The 20,112-nt window shown below is 48.1% G+C and overlaps 1 protein-coding gene across 2 annotated transcripts in view; it reads left to right on the plus strand.

The window, feature by feature from the left end:
- Positions 1 to 19,470, plus strand: part of STAG2 (STAG2 cohesin complex component) — a 1,427,207-nt gene extending 1,407,737 nt beyond the window's left edge. For both annotated transcript variants that reach the window (XM_085608133.1, XM_085608134.1), the window contains exon 36: positions 17,995 to 19,470. In XM_085608133.1, coding sequence (XP_085464259.1) covers positions 17,995 to 18,018 — 24 coding nt within the window. In that variant the 3' untranslated portion in view covers positions 18,019 to 19,470. The remainder of the gene's footprint in view (positions 1 to 17,994) is intronic.
- Positions 19,471 to 20,112: the final 642 nt, after the last annotated feature.

Consider the following 20,112-nt stretch of genomic DNA (forward strand, 5'->3'; position numbering starts at 1 on the left):
TAGAGCATAAAAAAATGCTACTTGACATGTTGAGTTCTGCCTTGAAAATAACCTGTTCATGTCCAAAAGCCAAATGTACCAACAGATACAGGGTGTGGCGATGGGGGCCAACTTCTACCCCATTTATGCCTGTTTGTTTATGGGTTGGTGGGAGGAGCTGGTCCTTAGAAGAGAATTCGAACACATCTAGAAGGAGAATATTATATCATGGCTTAGGTTCATTGACGATTTATTCATTATATGACACAGAACAGAGAATGAAGCCAGGGAATTTATTGAATTAATCAATGTCAATGATGTAAATCTGCACTTTACATCCAACATTGAGAGTATTACATTTTGGGATGTGCAAGTCAATGATATTCTGACTACATCATTGTATCGAAAGGACACGGCAGGTAACACAATGCTACATGCATCCAGTGCGCAACCTCCACACTTGATACAAAGCATCCCGTATAGGGAGATGCTTCGCATACGTAGAATATGCAGTGAGGAAAAGGATCTGGAAATCAAACAGACAGAAAGCAAAAAGCGATTTTTGGAGAGAGGTTATAAAATATCAACTATTGAAACCGCTATAATGAAATCTAGAAAGCAAGTTAGGGAAGATCTCTTACAGTACAACACATTCTCGGGGAGCAAGCACTACTGATGGGGATACATCTAAGGAACCCACTAGACTCATTCTGACATATTCGAGACAGGAGCAACAGATACGAGCCATCATAAGACGCAATTGTCCAATAGTTTTGGATGACCCAATAACAGGGGATTTACTCCCCAAATATCCTGCTAACTTATAGAAAAACGGCATTAATGACCAATGCGCTTGTAAAGAGAAACCCAGAAGAGCAGGACAAGGGGATGGCTAGTCGCAAGAAAAGGTTTCTTTAAGTGCTCCAGTAGTAAGGCATCCACATATGGCTCCAATAAGACCACATACCACACTGCCTTTAGTGATAGGGTACAAAATATAAATCAACATCTAACTTGCCAAACAGATTTTGCTATCTATATCTTGGAATTCAGTTGTAATTTGGGATACGTAGGTAGCACCAAATTATCTATTCACAAAAGAATTTTACAACATACAAGGGCAATTAATAACAATGACCCCAGTTACCTTGTGGCAAGGCACTTTAAGGAGCAACACGATAACAGTCTGCAACACTTGAAATATTATGTTATTGATGCTGTCCCGCCCCAAAAGAGAGGGGGTGACCGAGAATTAAAATTGAGGCGCCTGGAGACTCGTTATATTCTTGAGCTCGATGCAATGTATCCTGGGGGCCTCAACACGAGTGAGGATTTGTACACTTATAATAATTCTCTTCAAAGAGTACAATACATCCTCTCACCTAGCACTGTTAAAATATTAAAGAAGAATCATGATCTAAATTGTAAACCCGAATTTGAATGAATTCATTTTTTTGGGTGCTATGAGGGTTTTAGATCATTTATTTTGTTATCAAAACCTAATTGACACTTTACATCATCTCAATGGAGTATTCAAAAGATAGACATTTTAGAATGAGCTTTTTATCTGATTTTTAGCAATTGAATTGTATTTATTGATATTTATATGTATTTATATATTTATATGCATAATTATATATGTATCTGAAAGAAACACGTTAGTTAGATTCCTCACCTTAGAATATCCCCAGGCGTCAGACTGGATCCGGAAGATTTTTCGTCAGCAATACCCCTTGCGCGTCGCTAGGCGTCGTCTGCGGCTCCGCGTCCGTCGTCGGCGTCGTGCGCCGGGATGACGTCGTCGGAGTACTTAGACGCCGCCCTCGCGCGCTGACGTCAGTTCTTCTTTTTTCCGCGCCAGTAAGCGCAGATCCGGGAGAGCTACCCCTTTTAGTCTTTTTTGACTAAATCTTTTTTGATCATTTTTTATCCTTGTCTGTCGACATCTGGTGCCGGTAGGATGCCTGGGTTCAAGGCTTGCGAGGATTGCCATCGACTGATGTCGGTGACCGATCACCACCGCCGGTGCCTCTACTGCTTAGGCCCCGACCACGACGCGGAGTCGTGCAACGACTGCCAGGCCCTGACTTCGAAGGCTAGGCGGGAGCGGTCCCGCAAGCTTCTCGAGCTTCGCCACTCGGCTCCGCGTCGTGCGCGATCCCGGTCCAGGAGGAGGTCCAAGGATCGCTCGCGGAGCCCTAGCCGACGCCATCGATCGTCCGGCTCCAAGTCGTCGGGTAAGTCCAAACGCTCAAAGAAGTCCAAGAGGCGACACCGCTCTTCGGACTCCCCTCGCCGGTCGCGCGACTCGGCCGAGGGTCAGGGTGGTTCCACCCCCGCGGCTCCGGCGGAGCCGCAGGTGCCGCGTCCGCCCCCATACCTTCCGGTCCCTGGGACTGGCGCGGCGCCGGCGGAGATCAGTGCCTTCCTCTCGCCATGAGGAGCCTGGCCCCGCCGTCGACGCCCGCTGGCGCGCCTTCGGGCCCCGCGGACTCGACTGGGCGAACTTGCCTGCCGGCGGCTCCGGCGCCGTCGACGACTCCGGTCTCGACGCCGCAGGTCCCCGCGGGGCCCATGCCTGGGCCCCAGTCGACGCCGGTTGACCTAGTCACTCCTCCACCGGCGCCGGCGACTGAACCACCGACGCCGTCACCGGCGCCGCCGGCGCACACGCCTACACCTCCGGCGCCGCCGACGCCCTTGGCGCCGACACCGCCCCAGTTTAGCCCTCATCCGGACCCGGCGCCGCAGCGGCGTCGACCGACGCCGCATCCGACGCCGCTTGAGTCCTACCATCTCTACAGTCCGGTTCCGATCATTCCTCCTGTTTATCAGGAATCGGAAGAAGGGGGCGACTGGGAGGGGTTCGAGGACCCTATGGCTGTTCAGTCACAGCTTTCTCAGGACTGGGCAGATGAACTGGGGGAGGCCAGTGGGCTGGACACCTCGCCAGACACTGGATTCACTTCTCCGACCGTGGCTTCGGAGGAGGGTGCCGCATTTTCTGTGGTGCTGCGCAAGGCGGCCGAGGCCCTTGGGCTCGAGTTGCCTGCAGTGGCTGTGAGGACTAACATCCTCACTGAGGTGCTTCAAACCTCAGCAAGCTCCACAGAGCCTCTGCTGCCGTTCAACGAGGCCCTCACTGACGTTCTGCAGGGCACCTGGTCCAAGCCCTCCACAGTTCCTCCTGTGGATAGGAACGTTGCCAGGCGCCACCGCCCTGCTCCGGGCGACCCCAGTTTCCTGTCCCAACACCCCACCCCTGAGAGTCTGGTTATCCAGGCCTCTACCTCCCAATCCTCCTTCCCGACCGCTCCGCCGGACCGGGATTCCAAGAGACTCGAGCAGTTTGGCAAGAAACTGTTCTCGTCCCTTAGTTTGGGCCTGCGGTCCTTAAATACCGCCTGTCTCTTGGACCGTTATTCCCATTCCCTGTGAGATACGGTGGAGGACGTGCTGCCCCTGTGTCCGGAGGAGGTCCGGACGCGTCTTAACCAGGCTTTGGCCGATGGGAGGGATGCAGCACGGCACGCCATACGATGTGGGCTTGACACCACGGACTCGCTGGGTCGGGCGATTTCCACCACGGTGGCGCTCCGCCGCCACGCCTGGATGCGGTCCACGTCATTTTCCGGGGATGTCCAGACCACCCTCATGGACATGCCCTTTGATGGCACTCGCCTGTTTGGTGAGAAGGCGGACAGTGCGCTGAACCGCTTTAAGGACTCCCGGGCTACGGCCAAGTCCTTGGGCCTCTCTGCTCCGCGGGCGCACACCTCCGCTTTTCGCCCCTTTCGTGGCCAAGGAAGGGGCGCCTCCTCACGTCCGCAAAGCCACCAGCCGCAGAACCAACCTGCGCGCGGTCGCGGCTTCCGCCGTGGCGGAAATGGAGGCCGACGTGGTCAGCCCACTTCCACCCCGGCAGCATCCGCCTCAAAGCCCTCCTAGTCCGAGCTTTCAGGCCCATACCACGCCAGTGGGCGGCAGAGTTCGCCATCACCTGCTCCACTGGCGGTCCATAACATCGGACAGGTGGGTACTGCAAATCGTCCGAAGGGGCTACTCCCTCCCCTTCGAGACGACCCCTCCAGCCATGCCACCGCAGCACCACCGTATCTCGGGGGATCATTTGAATCTTCTCCGCGAGGAAGTTTCGGCTCTCTTGGCCAAGGGGGCCGTCGAGCGCGTTCCGAGTCCAGAAGTAGGTCGTGGTTGTTATTCCCACTACTTTCTGGTTCCCAAGAAGGGCAAGGGGGGCCTACGCCCTATCTTGGACCTCCGGAAGGAAAGGTTCAAGATGCTAATGTTGGCTCAGGTTTTAGCTGCCCTAGACCCTGGAGACTGGATGGTAGCGTTGGACTTGCAGGACGCATATTTCCATATCCCCGTCCTGCCGGCCCACCGGCGTTACCTGCGGTTCACGGTGGGCCAAGAGCACTTTCAGTTTACCGTGCTCCCCTTCGGCCTCACCAGTGCCCCTCGGGTGTTCACGAAAGTGATGGCGGTGGTCGCAGCTCATCTGCGCAGATCAGGGGTTCCAGTCTTCCCCTATCTCGACGACTGGTTGCTGAAGGCGGGCTCGCCCCAGGCAGTCGTCTCCCACCTCCAGACTACGGCGGATCTCCTGCATTTGCTGGGGTTTTCCATCAACGTGCCGAAGTCACACCTGAATCCCTCTCAGAAGCTCCTCTTCATCGGAGCGGTTCTCGATTCGGCGCAGTTCCGGGTCCATCCACCGGAACAGCGGGTCCGGGATATACAGGCCCTGATTCCCATCTTTCGGCCTCTATCCCGGGTTTCGGTCAGGCTAGTGTTGCGGCTTCTGGGGCTGATGGCCTCCTGCATCCTATTAGTGCATCACGCCAGGCGGCGCATGCGGGCTCTGCAGTGGGACCTGAAGTTTCAGTGGGCCCAGCATCACGGCAACCTGTCCGACCATGTCTTGATCTCGGAGGGCACTGCACAGCAGTTGCAGTGGTGGCTCACGGACCGCGAGTGGGTCAAGGGCAAGAGCCTCTCCCTTCCCCAACCGGAGCATGTCGTAGTGACGGATGCGTCCCTCCTGGGTTGGGGTGGCCATATGGGAGAGGCGGAGATCAGAGGCCTCTGGTCTCCGGCGGAGTCTCGTCTCCACATCAACCTGTTGGAGTTGAGAGCGATCCGGCTTGCACTGAAAGCCTTCCTTCCCTCTGTCAGGGGAAGTGTCGTGCAGGTGTTCACGGACAACACCACCGCCATGTGGTATTGCAACAAACAGGGCGGGGTGGGGTCGTGGACCCTTTGTCAGGAGGCTCTGCGCCTCTGGACATGGCTGGAACACCAGGGCGTCACCCTAGTGGTTCAACATCTGGCGGGCTCTCTGAACGCCAGAGCAGACGAACTCAGCCGCCGGTGCATGATGGATCACGAATGGCGTCTGAACTCCGAAGTGGCGCAAGGTCTCTTTCAGCAGTGGGGAGAGCCTTGGTTAGATCTATTCGCCACCGAAGAGAACGCGCAATGTCAGCAGTTCTGCGCGTCGGAATTTCCAAGGCGGCACTCGCTCGGCGACGCTTTTCGTCACGAGTGGAGGTGCGGTCTGTTGTACGCCTTTCCGCCTATACCACTTCTGCCCAGAGTGCTGAAGAAGATCAGGCACGACCGGGCCCAAGTCATCTTGGTGGCTCCGGATTGGGCACGAAGATACTGGTATCCCGAGCTACTCAGTATGTTGACCGATCCCCCGATACGTCTGCCCCTTCGGGAGGATCTTCTGTCGCAGCAGCAGGGGACGGTCCTCCACCCGAACCTGTCCAGCCTCCACCTCCATGCGTGGAGATTGAGCGGCGGCAGTTGATGCCATTTGACTTGCCTCCTGAAGTCTGTGATATCATTCTGGCAGCCAGGCGTCCCTCCACAAAGTCGGTATACGCCTGCCGGTGGAACAAATTTGTGGCATGGTGCACAGCAAAGGCTGTGGATCCCCTTTCCGCCCCTCTTTCTGAGGTTCTCCTCTTCCTTCTTTCTCTGGCCCGGCAGGGCTTTGCCCTGGGCACCCTGAAAGGTTATCTTGCTGCCATCTCCGCCTTCTTGCGGCTTCCTGATCAGCCTTCTCTTTTCAAGTCCCCTGTGGTTACACGCTTTCTCAAAGGCATTACACACACGTTCCCTCCTGTCCCTTTTGTAATGCCTCAGTGGGACTTGAATCTGGTATTGACATTCCTGATGTGCGCTCCCTTCGAGCCTCTTCACAATTGTCCTCTTCGTCTTCTGACTCTTAAGACTGCTTTTCTGGTGGCCATCACCTCGGCTAGACGGGTGAGTGAGCTCCAGGCTTTATCTTCAAAGCCTCCTTTTCTATCTGTTCATCCGGACAAGGTTGTCCTTCGGCCTCGTCCCTCCTTTCTTCCTAAAGTGGTGACTCCATTTCACCTTGGGCAGTCTGTCACCTTGCCCACCTTCTTTCCGCCTCCGCATCCTTCCAAAGAGGAAGAGAGGCTCCACCGTCTGGACCCAAAACGTGCGCTCTCCTTTTATCTGGATCGCACAAAACAGTTCCGGGTGGACGACCAGCTTTTTGTTGGGTACGTGGGCGCTAAGAAGGGGAAAGCTGTGCACAAACGGACCATCTCTTGGTGGGTCGTTTTGTGTATAAAGATTTGCTATTCCTTGGCTAAAAAGGACCCTCCTGTTGGGCTGCGCGCCCATTCTACTCGGGCCACGGCGGCTACTACTGCCTTGGGACGGGGAGTCCCTTTGCAGGACATCTGTCAGGCGGCGACGTGGGCTTCGCTACACACGTTTGCCAGGCATTATTGCCTTGACAGCCAAGTCCGGAGGGATGGCTTCTTTGGCCGTTCTGTCCTCCAGGACTTTCTGGTGTGATCTTGGTTCGCAGACCCACCACCGGGGATGGTATTGCTTGGGTATCTATTCTAAGGTGAGGAATCTAACTAACGTGTTTCTTTCAGATGAACAAGTTACTTACCTTCGGTAACGATGTATCTGTAAGAAACATTAGTTAGTTAGATTCCTCACCGACCCACCCATCCTCCCCGTTCTGCGAACTGACATCTAGGGTTAAGGTTATCCTTTTCAGGCCCCTAGATTTTATTTTTGGCACCAGTGTCGGTCTTTGCATGGCTCTGCGTTCCTGGCGCGGAAGGCTATGTACAAGAACTGACGTCAGCGCGCGAGGGCGGCGTCTAAGTACTTCGACGTCATCCCGGCGCACGACGCCGACGACGGACGCGGAGCCGCAGACGACGCCTAGCGACGCGCAAGGGGTATTGCTGACGAAAAATCTTCCGGATCCAGTCTGACGCCTGGGGATATTCTAAGGTGAGGAATCTAACTAACTAATGTTTCTTACAGATACATCGTTACCGAAGGTAAGTAACTTGTTCATTAGTACAATAGTGGGAATCAATTGCATATGAATTAAAACTGTCAAGTAGGAAATTAAGCATTTACAGTGTCTCTTGCCTCTATTTTGCACAAGCCTTTCTTGCACTTTAATTTGTATTACCAGTACATCCTTGAATAAGATATTGAGTCATAAATAGACGTCCCTGATAATAAAATATAGATAAGTTTTAAATTGTTTTTTTGCACTAGCACTTTATATGTTAGCACTTTTGGTAACTCATGTAGCACTTTCAGTAGAAGTAATATTTAGGCACTTGGTTAATGTTTCAATTGATGAATATGACATAGGGTTGGAATATGGAACAATGTATCAGCATTTAAGCGAAGAATTTTTAAAGATCATTGGATCCTAGATTTTTTAGTATGCAATACCAACAATGACCATATTGTACAGACATTGGTATAAACGTTGAAAGGTGATACGTTTTAAACCTTTTTATACTGAGCATTTATGCAAACATTTCTTATACATTTAAAATTGTCAAATAGGAATTTCTTCTATGTCTATGCATTTATGATTGGACATTGTCACTTTAAAAAGATAACCACAGCAAGTAATGCTGTCATGTGATCAAGGCAGGTTAACTGCCGAAACATGTCATGGCGGAGATGTTTTTGGAGCAATAAACAAAAAATAGCACTTAACTTGGGTCCACTCTAGTTTGTTCCCTCGGAAGGGATCTGAAGAAAGGCGAGGTTTCTGCGTATATGTATATATATACGCGTATGGTATATCAGTGTGTATGCTTTTCTGCCGCATTTTGACGAATAAAGTCTGCCTGTCAAGAAGTCTGTGTTGGGCTCTTTGTGTGATTGGCAGTATCAATTTACCAGGATCTCCATTCCTGGCGTCAGAGCCCGCCCTACAGGATCGGGGGCCCCCGGTAAATGGAGTTGTTTTGGTGATATTAATTGAGGGGGCATGATCCGCTCTCAGAGGCGCCAGCACAGAGGATTTCTACAGCAATTTGGCACTGTTCTGATCGAGAAAGGGAGAAGAGAGGGATGCTTCTCTCTCTGAAGGCACCGCATGACATGCAATTATTAAGGTAATGCGGAGGAACCTGCACTATGCTAAATAAATTGCATGAATTTTGAACATTGGGACATTGCTAGAAAACGCTATTCAGCAGAATTAATGAATGTGCCATGTCGCAATGAACTTAAAAAGAACACTGCATTCTGGGGCTTGTGGTTAATTCAGCAATCCACATGACCACTTGGACTACAATTTTAAACACACTCACCTGTGATCAAGGCTGCTGGCTGAAACGCGTAAGGTATATCAGTGTGTTTGCTTTTCCTCCGCATTCTGATGAATAAAGTCTGCCTGTCAAGAAGTCGGTGTTGGGCTCTTTGTGTGAGGTGGCAGTATCAAGTTACCAGGATCTCCATTCCTGGCGTCCGAGCCCGCCCTGCAGGATCGGGGGCCCCTGGTAAATTGTTGTGATCAAGGCTGTGGCAACACGGCCAAAACGCTTCATGCCGATACATAAGGAATAAAACTTGCACCTATCTACTTTCAGCGTGCTGTGGTCTGTACCTGTGTTCCTCTACAGTTTGGACCCTTGGGAAACTTGCTTTCTTTATATACATATATATATATTATCTACTGGCGGTCGCCAGTAGATAGTTATAGTTAGGACCGTGTTTCCATAGGAAATCTCAAAATTCTATTTTGAATAACTTTGGCGCCGGTTGACGAATCTTCTCAATTTTCAAAACGAATGGGGCGCTCCGCTCAGCTCCTACCCTGAAAGTCTCGGGGTGATTCGTCAAGCGGGGGCCGAGAAAAAAGGGGGGTCCCAAAACGCGTTTTCCCCATGCATTTTTCCATAGGACCTTTAGTCGAAGGTACAGCCCGAACGGCTGAACAGAAGTACTTGAAATTTGGCAGAGAGGTAGTCCTCAGGTCAGGGAAGTGCCTTTTGCAGGTCTGGTGTCAATCTGTTCAGTATTTCCTGAGAAAATAGCATGATGACCCTTTATTAATTTTTCACACAATTGCACGCACTTTTTCTATCCTCCATAGAGGACCCACTCCCCACACACCCACATGCATCATCCGGCAGTCCTTAAAAGATCTCCGACAGTGACCCTTCGTGGGGCCCGTAGGGAATTGCAGCGCCGGCCCTACAAGGAGCACTGCCCGATGATGAAGCATGACACCCGTTTGGGTGTGTGAGGGCATTAGAGGACAAAGAGTGGTCTTCCATTAGTTGAGTGGGTCCTTCACCTAGGATTTCCTTTAACTCTTTTTCCTTTTCTCTTCTTTTTGGGCATGGGTGACTTTTTGCGCCTGGCCACAGGAACAGTGTCCTTTATGGGTTTACATGTGGTGTGGCATCCACAGTCCGCACAGTCTGCATATGCGCATCCCTCTTATCCACATACCTGTATCTCCTTGTAGTTATGGTTATGTATATCTCGGCATGGGTGAAAGCTGTCTCTCTACAAGGCCATCTTGGCATCCACTGTTGTGTATGCTCATTTTGTACGAACTGACTGTCATACTGTTTTGGCCTTTCTCTAGGACATTGTTTTTGCAGATCCATGGATCCTGTGCACAGTTCTGCTTCTTATTCTAATTTCAAAAGCTTATGGATTTCTTCCAGTGTGCACTGGCTATTCTGGTCTCTGACTTTCCTTCGTCCCTTCCTCGGAGGTGAAGGTGTCGAACTGTCCTATGACTGACTGTGGTGCCATTGCCTTTGCTTGTTGATGCTCCTTTTACAGAGCGTAATGGTCTAGTGCCAGCCACGCTTGCACTTGCTGTCCCCACCTGTTTTAGTCTTCTTGATGGATTGGTTCTCTTACGGAACCTGGTGGGTTGAGTCGCACACCCACCTCCAATGGGGTATAGCTGTGGTATCTATTGTTGGTTAAGGAATCTGCGGCTAGATGTCTCTCTCAGATGAACAAGTTACTTACCTTTGGTAACAATGTATCTGGTAGCGACAGTCTAGCCGCAGATTCCTTAATGCCCATCCATCCTCCCCGCTCTGCAAGGACCTTTTCAGGTTGGGTTATTACCCAGTGGTCTTTTCTACCAGTGATCTCTGTCTTCATGCGTGTTAGTCTACTCCACGTTCTTCACCAGGTCAGGTTTTCTTCTTTTTTTTACCTGTGGCTTCTCCACCCATTCGCGCAAATGGGTGGTAGGCTCATATGTCCATGCACGCTTTTGCTCCCTGGTTCTTTTCCAGTGTGGTGGTTGCTAATGTCCTTTTCCCCCTCCCTCCCCCCTGATGCTTTTGTCCATTAGTTTGCGGTCTATTTGACTCTGATAGTGAATTGATCATTTTTAGTGAGTGTGATTGCACATTCTTTGTTGTTGCAGAAATGTTATCACTTGCCTTGACTTCATGTTGTGAGGCTTGTTGTTGTTTACCATGGCATTCATGTGGTTGAAGACTGCTTGTTGTTTACTGTATGATTCAATTGCTGTTTTGCCTCATAGGAGGGTATCATTCTTTGCTTATGCGAGGGCGAGTACTCTGCTCTCGCCCTTCAGTCTTTTTCATTATGTAGTGTTCTTCTCTAAAAAGCACTGTGAAGTTTCTCATCATTTTATTTTATCATTGTTGTCTCAAAGATGTTTAACCTTTTTTGGCACACTGTTCCCACAATCAGTTTTAGTATTAGCTCCGCGTTTTGGCGCGGAAATGTTTCACAGTAGAAAACTGACGTCAGCGCGCTGGGAGGGACATTATATGGCTCCACTGGCGGCATATCCGTGGCCAACGTCAGGACAGAGCCATGCGACGCCATCCCCCAGCGCGCAGAGGTACTGCTGAAAAATCTCCAGATCCAGACTGGCATCTGGAGGATATTCTAAGTTAAGGAATCTGAGGCTAGACTGTGTGTCTACCAGATGCATAGTTACTGAAGGTAAATAACTTGTTCTTCACCATTCCTCTGGTTTGGTACTGTTTCAGACGAATCTATTCAAAACGTCAGGAATCTGCAGGAAGAAGTATCCATCAGAAGTAAAAATTGCACACCGTCTGTAAAAATCTATCTGAAAGACAGTTATAGATTCCTTTCCTTAAAATTACTCCCAGACGTCAGACTGGATCCAGCTAATTTTTCTTAGCAGTACCCCTGTGTGTCGGTAGGTGGCGTCAGTCGACTCCGTGTCCGTCGTCGGCGTCGTGTTCACTGGGATGACATCGTGGTGCTTATATAGAGGCCGCCCCTGAGCGCTGCCGTCAGTTCTTTCTTTTTCTGTGCCAGCCTAGCGCAGATTCGGAGAGAGCTACCCATTTAGTCATTTTTTTGACAAAGCTTTTTTCGACTTTTGTGGACTTCTTATTTGAGTCTTCTACTCCTTGTGTGCGAGGGATGTCCCATCGTCGGACCGGCTTCAAGCCCTGCGAGGCTTGTCACAAACTGATGTCTGTGACAGACCCACACCTCGTGTGCCTCTGGTGCCTGGAGCACGACCATGACCCGAAGTCGTGCTCTGATTGCTGGCCATTGAATCCAAAGTCTTTGCGGGAGTAGTGTCAAAAGCTCTTGGAGGCTGGTCAGTCGGCTCCGCGTTGTTCCCGGTCTGGCTCGAGAGGAAGGTCTCGAGACTGGTTGTGGATCACCCACACCTTGTCGTACTTAAAGTCCTCCAAGTCTTCGGGTAAGTAGAGGCACAAGAAGAAGGCATAGAAGCGCCAGCGCTCTTCGCCTTCTCCCAGTCGGTCGGCTGACGTGACGCTGGACCCGGAGCATCGTCGCTCAGAGGCTCCGTCTTTGGTGCCTCCTTCGAGGACGACTCCGCACCTCCTTTCATTTCCGGGAGCCAGAGCGTCCCCTGCCCAGCTTTGTGTATTTTACGAAGCCCTCCGCTCAACCTTTGAGAACCCAACTCAACGGGCGTGCCTTCGGGCCCTGCGGAGCTGGTTGGGTGTTCTGCTGGGCCTACAATGCCGCAGGTCCGTCCCTGGCATTGGTGGACCCCCAAGGATCTAGGCCTGGATCGGCGCCGGTCGACCTCATTTGACCTTCCAAGGCGACGATGTTACCGGTGTCGGTCATGCCCCCGACTCACTGTCGCTCCCTGTTATCAGAGCTGTTCTGGACACAGTGCAGTTTCAGGGCTATCCTCCCTAGCAGCGAGTCTGGGATATTCGGGCTATGATACCGACGTTTTAGCCTCTATCCCAGATTTCAGTGAGAATGACCATGAGTCTGCTGGGCCTCACGGCCTCCTGCATCGTGGGTCATGCCAGATGGCATATATGAGCTGTGCAGTGGGACCTGATGTTCCAGTGGACGCAGCATCAGGGCAATCTTTCCGACTACGTCCAGATCTCGGAGGGAACTGCTCAACAACTGTAGTGGTGGCTAATGAACCAAGCTTGGGTCAGAGGCAGATCCCTCTCCCTTCCCCAACAAAATTTCACAGTGGTGACCGATGCGGCACTCCTGGGATGGGATGGCTACCTGGAAGAGGCAGAGATCTGAGGCGTCTGGTCTCCAGGGGAGTTCAGGCTCCATATCAACCTTCTGGAGCTCCGGATGATCCATCTGGCACAGAAGGCATTCCTTCCCTCTCTCAAGGGGAACGTGGTGCAGGTGTTCACAGACAACACCACTGCCATGTGGTACTGCAACAAGCGGAGGGTGGGTTTGTGGACCCTATGTCAAGAAGCTCTGGAAATGGCTGGAACATCTGGGCATGACCCTGAAGGTTCAACATATGGCAGGTTCGCTGAACACCAGGGTGGACAAATTCAGCCGCCGGTGCCTGGTAGATCACGAATAGCGTCTTCACGTGGTGCAAGATCTCTATCAGCGTCGGGGAGAGCCTTGGTTAGATCTGTTCCCCACAGAAGAGAACGCGCAATGTCAGCAATTCTGAGCGTTGGAGTTTCCAAGATGGCACTCGCTCAGCAATGCTTTTTGTCACTAGTGGTACTGCAGCCTCCTGTACGCCTTTCCGCCTGTACCACTTCTGCCCAGAGTGCTGAAGATCAAGAGCGACCGACCCAAGTTATTCTTGTGGCTGGGCATGAAGAGTCTGGTACCCAGAGCTCCTGAGCATGGCCATCAATCCTCTACTCAGACTGCCTCTTCGGGAGGATCTTCTGTCAAAGCAGCAGGGGAGGGTTCTTCACCTGAGCCTGTCCAGCCACCTCCTCCTTGTGTGGAGATTGAGCGGCGACAGTTGGCAGCTTTTGACCTTCAACCCGAAGTCTGTAATGTCATCTTGGCAGCCAGGCTTCCCTCCACTAAAACGCTATACGCCTGTCGATGGAATAAGTTTGTGGCATGGTGCACAGCAAAGGCTGTGGATCCCTTTTCTGCTCCTCTTTTAGAGGTCCTTGTGTATATACTTTCTTTAGCCCAACAGGGCTCTGCCCTAGGCACTCTTAAAGGCTATCTTGCGGCCATCTCTGCTTTCCTTCTGCTGCCAGATCAGCCATCTTTGTTATAGTCCCCTACTGTAAATAGATTCTTCAAGAGCATTACTCCTCTCTTTCCCCCATCTCCTTTCGTAATGCCCCAGTGGGACTTCAACCTTGCCTTAACTTATGTGCGCTCCCTTTCGATCCTCTTCACAACTGTCCTCTCAGGCTCCTTGCTCTGAAGACTGCTTTTTTCCTTGTTGCAATCCCCTCTGCTCACAGAGTGAGGGAGCTTCAAGCTCTTTCTTCTAAGCCCTCTTTCGTCTCTGTGCATCCGGACAAAGTGGTGCTTAGGACGAGACCATCGTTCCTTCCAAAAGTGGACAAACATTGGACAAACCATTACTTTGCCCACCTTTTTCCCACCTACTCACCCTTCCAAGGAGGAGGAGAGACTCCACCGTCTGGACCCTAAGCGTGCGCTGTCCTTCTACCTTGACCGCACAAAAGTTTCCTGGTGGATGATCAACTCTTAGTTTCCTATGTGGGTACCAAGAAAGGTTGGGCTGTTCAAAAGCGTACCATTTCTAGATGGGTTGTCCTGTGTATCAAAATCTGTTATGCTTTGGCAAAGAAGGAACCTCCAGTAGGGCTCCGAACTCATTCCACCAGAGCTATGGCTGCCACCACTGCTTTTGCTCGTGAAGTTCTGCTCATTGACATCTGTCAGGCAGCCGCGTGGGCATCCTTCCACGGACGGACGGTTATTTTGGCTGTTCTGTCCTCCAGTACTTTCTGGTGTGAGCTTGGTTTGCAGACCCTCTTCCGGGGTTGGTATTGCTGGGGTATCCATGCTAAAGTAAGAAATCTAGAACTGACTGTCTCTTTCAGAGGCGGCATCTAAATAGGCACCGTGACGTCATTCCATCTAACACGACGCCGACGACAGACACTGAGTCGACCTACGCCACCTATCGACGCGCAGGTGTACTGCAAAGAAGTCTGACGCCTGATGGTAATTTAAGGTAAGGAATCTATAACTAACCTTTGTCTCTTACAGATACATTGCTACCGAAGGTAAGTAACTTGTTCTTCTGGTTGATACTTTGTCTATCTGAATATTCCTCACCGGTCCATTCTCCTCCCCATATTCATGGCTGGTTACTAATGTTGATCCTTTTACCTGGGTCACAGTCCGCCATACATGAACATCTACCCAGACAAACTAGCGCTTCATACGAAAGTCACTCCCTTTCACTTATGCCAATTCATCACTCTTCCTACTTTTTACACTCTTCTGCGTCCCTCCAAGGAAGAGGAGCAACTTCACCACCTGTACCGAAAAAGAGCATTGTCTTTCTACCTTCACCGCAAACTAGTGTTTCGGGTTGACGATTAACTCTTCGTACGGTATGTTGGAGCAAAGAAAGTATGGGCTGTGCAGAAGCAGACCATGTCCCGATGGATTGTGCTCTGTATCAAGATCTGCTATGCATTGGCCAAAAAGCAACCCCCTGAGGGCTTTGCATGCTCATTCCACCAGAGCTAAAGCTGCCACCACTGCATTAGCACTTGAATTTCTGGTCCTGAATATCTGGCAGGCAGCAACGTGGCTTCCTTTCACACGTTCACAAAACACTACTGCCTTTACAGTTAGGTCCCCCAGTACGGGCATTTTGCCCGTTCGATCCAACAGGATTTTCTTATATGAAATTGGTCTGCAGACCCACATCTGTGGAGGTATTGCTTGGGTATCTATTCAAAGGGTAAGGAACCTGCGGCTAGAAGTATCTTTCAGAGGAACAAGTTACTTACCTTCGGTAACACCTTATCTGGTAGAGATTCTGTCTAGCTGCAGATTCCGTACTGACCCACCCATCCTCCCTCCTGTGTGAATGGATTCCTTGGGACAAGCCTGTTTCCCCTTTCAGGGCCCTAGTATTCCACACCAGTGAGCACTGTTCTTCATGACTCTGCGCTCCTGGCATAGAAAGTTGCAAAAAGAAACTGACATCAGCTCACTGAGGTGGCAACTATATAGGCACTGCAAGCATAACTGACGACGCCACACTGAGCCAAACTGTGCCATATACCGGCGCGCAGGGCTACTGCTTGAAAAAAGTTCCCCATCCAGTCTGACACATGGCGATAATTCAGTAGTTAAGAAATCTGCTGCTAGATAGTCTCTATCAGATAAGACGTTACCAAAGGTAAGTACCTTGTTCTTCATAATCTAAGTACAGTCTCAGGAGTATTGCCTATGCCTTGTATTGGCTCACTTTTTTTTTTCTTGGCCTCACTCTGATCACCCTTTCTCTACTACTGTTTCAGCTCTTTCATGCTCGTTGTTTCCCCTTAAATCCTGATGATGGTCCCAACATTTTTATTGGGATCGAAACGCCTTTGATTTTAAAATCACGGACCCTATGTGATTGAGAGCCTGCTGTTCATTTGTTTGTTGATACACCTGTTGATCACAATTAAACATTTGAGTGTATCCCCTTTAACGAGAGCACCCAGCACATTTATGTTGCACCAATATTCAGTGCGCCTCTGGGTCTTGAAATTATTTTTCATCAACCTCTTTGAATACATCTTATTAATCATTCAGTTCTTTGCATCTACAATATTGTTATTAGGAACCAGTGTGTTTTTTTATGTAATAGTTATTACTCCAAGTCCCCAGTGATCTTTAAGTTCACCTTGTTGAAACATTGTACCTGGGCCTCGCAATTTCCACTTGCTTATTTGGAGATTGAGCGGCAACATCAACCAAATTTGACCTTCATCCGGAGATGGTTGATGGCATCTTGGCAGCCAGGCGTCCTTTGACGAAAACTGTACATGCCTGCTGTTAGGAGAAATTTGTGGGTTGGTGCAGGACTCGGCAGATAGACCTCCTACAGACTAAGTTATTTGACTTTTTTCGTTTCTTTTGACCCTTTCCAAGTAAAGTTTTTCTTTGGGCACAGTTAAAGGGTATCTTTTGGCTTTTTTGCAGTTGCGAGTTCAGCCTTCATTGTTTGTTTCCAGTTATAGGCTTTTAGAAAACAAAACTATAATTGAGGCACATGTGTTTCCTTCCTCTCCCTATGTCATTCCACAGTTGGACCTTAACTTGTTTCTTAAACTCTTGATGTGCACTCCCTTCAGTTGCTACACAGCTGCCTCCTGTGTCTTCTCACCCTCAAGACATTGTTCCTTGTCATCATTACATTGGCGCAGCAGATGAATGCCATTGAAGCTCTTCACTGTCAAACCGCTGTGCATCACATTCTTCCCAGGCAAACCGGTATTGCAGAAACTTGCGGAAAGTTGTGGCCCTAAGAGTAGATTGAGCTTTTACATAAATCGCAAGAACCCCGGATGGACTATCGGCTTTTTGTGGGGTTCAATGGAGCGAAAAAAGGCAAGGCTGTGCAGAAGAGAAATATATCCTGCTTGATTGTGCTCTGTATTAATATCTGCTAGGCATTGGCCGAAAAGCAGCCTTGAGAAAGACTGCATGCTCATTCTGCCTTGGCCAAAGTTACTACCGCTTTGTTGGTATGGGGAATTCCTTTACTGGACACCTCCCAGGCAGCTACGTAAGCATTCCTTCATATGTTCACGGAACACTATTGTCCGGATGATCAGGTTCGCTGAGAGAGGCATTTTGCTCACTCAGTCCTGCAGGACTTTCTGATTAGAGTCTATTCACAGCCCACCTCCAAGTTGCTACTGCTTTGGTATCTAATCGATAAATGTGACATCTGTGGCTGGAAGTCTCTATCAGAAGAACAAGTTACTTTCGGTAACGAGACTCTAGCCTCAAATTCCTTACCAACCCTCCCATGCTCCCAATTCTGTGATTAGACTCTATCCATGAATAAGATCTCAAGTCTTGGAATCTGCAACTTGGTCACACTAATTTGCTTTTACTTTGCGTCTGGGGGTGCGGACACACTCGAGAGCAACTGGAGTCAGTACTTGGCTGTGGCACCTATGTAATTTCCAGGATGGCGTCATTGCGGAATTGTACGGCGCCTGGTGCCAAGAGGTACTGCTGAAATGTTTCTGGATCTAATCTGATGCCTGAGAATTATTCAGGGTCTGAGTAATGTGTGGCCAGGTACCCTCTACCAGAAGAAGCATTACTGGAGGTAAGTAAATTGCTCTTAAAGTGTGTTTGTTTTATGTTCAACAGGTTGTGGTTTAATGCAAGTGTTCTAATGTTATTTCAGAAATTAAATGAAATTAAAACCGTTCCATTTTCTCTTTTTAGGTCCTTGGAGTGTCAATGTTTTAATACCAACTCGGCAGTTGAATCTGTGGTGAAATCGTTTTCTAAGTGAAGAGATAATTTTTAAATACAAAGTTGTGGTAGAAACAGTGAAATCCTGTACAGTTTTTTCTCTAAGGAGAATATGACATGCTTACCAAGATTAAGTGCATTGAGGGGCAGTTTTGTTTGCCTGAAAAATGAATTGTAAAGGACAAGTAAACAACTGGAGGATGAGCTACATGCGTTTTGTTTTAAAATTTTAGCTATTTATGTACAATCAGGTTTTTGAAATCAAGTATTTTCCCACTTTGTTTTTCTTCGGTCAAAGGATGTTTTGAAGTGCATAGTACAGAGCTGAAACTACGATAAACTTGTTTCCAGTGTACTAACTATTCAAGACCTTTAATGGACTTCTGATTACAACAGGAAGATAAACCGATTAATGGATTGCAATTCGATCTGAGAGAAACTAGCAGTTATGAAAATAGATGCTCAACGTTTAAGCTGGACTATTATATATGGAAGTAAAACTTTCAAGCTGAACGTTGGATTTCTTCTGAGGAACTTTGAAACCATTTTCATAACCAGGAGCTTCTACATTAGCAGTCTAAGGATATCCAGAATCTGGAACTGCGAGGAAGTGTCAAAATCATCCAAGCTTGCCTAGTAGTAACCCTGAAAGTTTGCTTGTCCTTTAAGAAAAAATGTAATGTTGTGAAATTCCTTCCAGTAGTGCCACTGTATTTTGTCTCCAAATAAAAGAAGCTTATTGTAGAATGTTTGCAGAAAAATTCTAAACAAAAATTATACAGCTTAATAGAGTGTGGGAATAGGGATCTAAATTTTAAATAAAATTATATATATATATATATAAATTGGTGCTGATTTTATAATTGCGCAGTTTGTTTAGTTTTTTCTTACTTTTGAATTCCAACTTAAAATGAGATTTCAGAAATATATTGAAATTTAACAATGTTTGAAAGTTAAAAGTGTGAAAATGTCATGCTTTTAAATGATTTCTAAAATTTGTATTTTATATTGTTTTATCTATATGTCTTTGCAAGCAGTCTTCAGGTAAATATCATATTTGCAGGTTACAGTACATTTCTTCTGTATGTAAATTAGTTTTAATAATAAAAGACACTGTAATATTCTTTTAAAGCTAAGCTTTAAACATAGTTTTGTCCTTTCTCAAATAATATAGTCCAAGTTTTGCCATTTCATCATCCTCAATTTGCAATGCCTAGGCAGCTAAACAGCATTTTAAAGAAAAAGAAAATAACTTATATTACATGTGTATATTTTATGTCCATTGTTTATCATTTCTAAAAAATTTAATCATTCCATGCCTTACAATGCTTGCAATAAGCACATTTCTCTATTTGGTCGGACAAATATCTGGCTGGGGTAGCCAAATTACACGTTATGTGATTATTTCTTTCCAAGTCATTGGGTAACATTAAACCGCATCTACATATGTCATCTTGCGTAATGTTTTTAAGTCTGAGAGTACTTACTGCCTATATAGTTTTTCACACCACTGCAAATAATGGAACTGCTGAGGACTTTGTACATACGATTTTAAACTAAGTTGAGTTTTCTTACTCTTAAATGAGTATTTCTTTGTGAAAGCAGTTCTTACAGCTTGTTTCAGCCAGCTAAAATGTTTTATATATTACCCTTAACCTATTGTCCTCCACATTCTATTGTCCTATTTACTGTTTTCTGATTTGTATTTATGTCTTGAGACAGTAACTTTTTGAATAAAAAGAAAATACAGTACATTGTATGTTCAGTTTTTCTGAATTCAAAACATGGAAGGTGGCACAAAGCTGATTTTGTGAACTGCAGTTTAAATTGTGCATCAGGTTGCCTTGGCATATACATTTTTCCAGCAAGTAGTTTGTTTTCAGATGCATTTTATAACGCCATATAATTATTCTGGTTCAACCCTGGTTGGGAGTAGTAAATAATGCCATATTAAAATGTTCAGCAAAACATTCCCCATTTTAATTGCCTAAAAGATAAATCTCAGTGCTGCTTATTACTTTGTTCAAAAAGTGATGCAGTTGTCGGTTTTGGTGGAATCCAATAGTTTGGTTGCCTATAAGATTGAAA

Source organism: Triturus cristatus, chromosome 5_2 (genome assembly GCF_964204655.1).
Source record: "Triturus cristatus chromosome 5_2, aTriCri1.1, whole genome shotgun sequence".
Classification (NCBI taxonomy): Eukaryota; Metazoa; Chordata; class Amphibia; order Caudata; family Salamandridae; genus Triturus; species Triturus cristatus.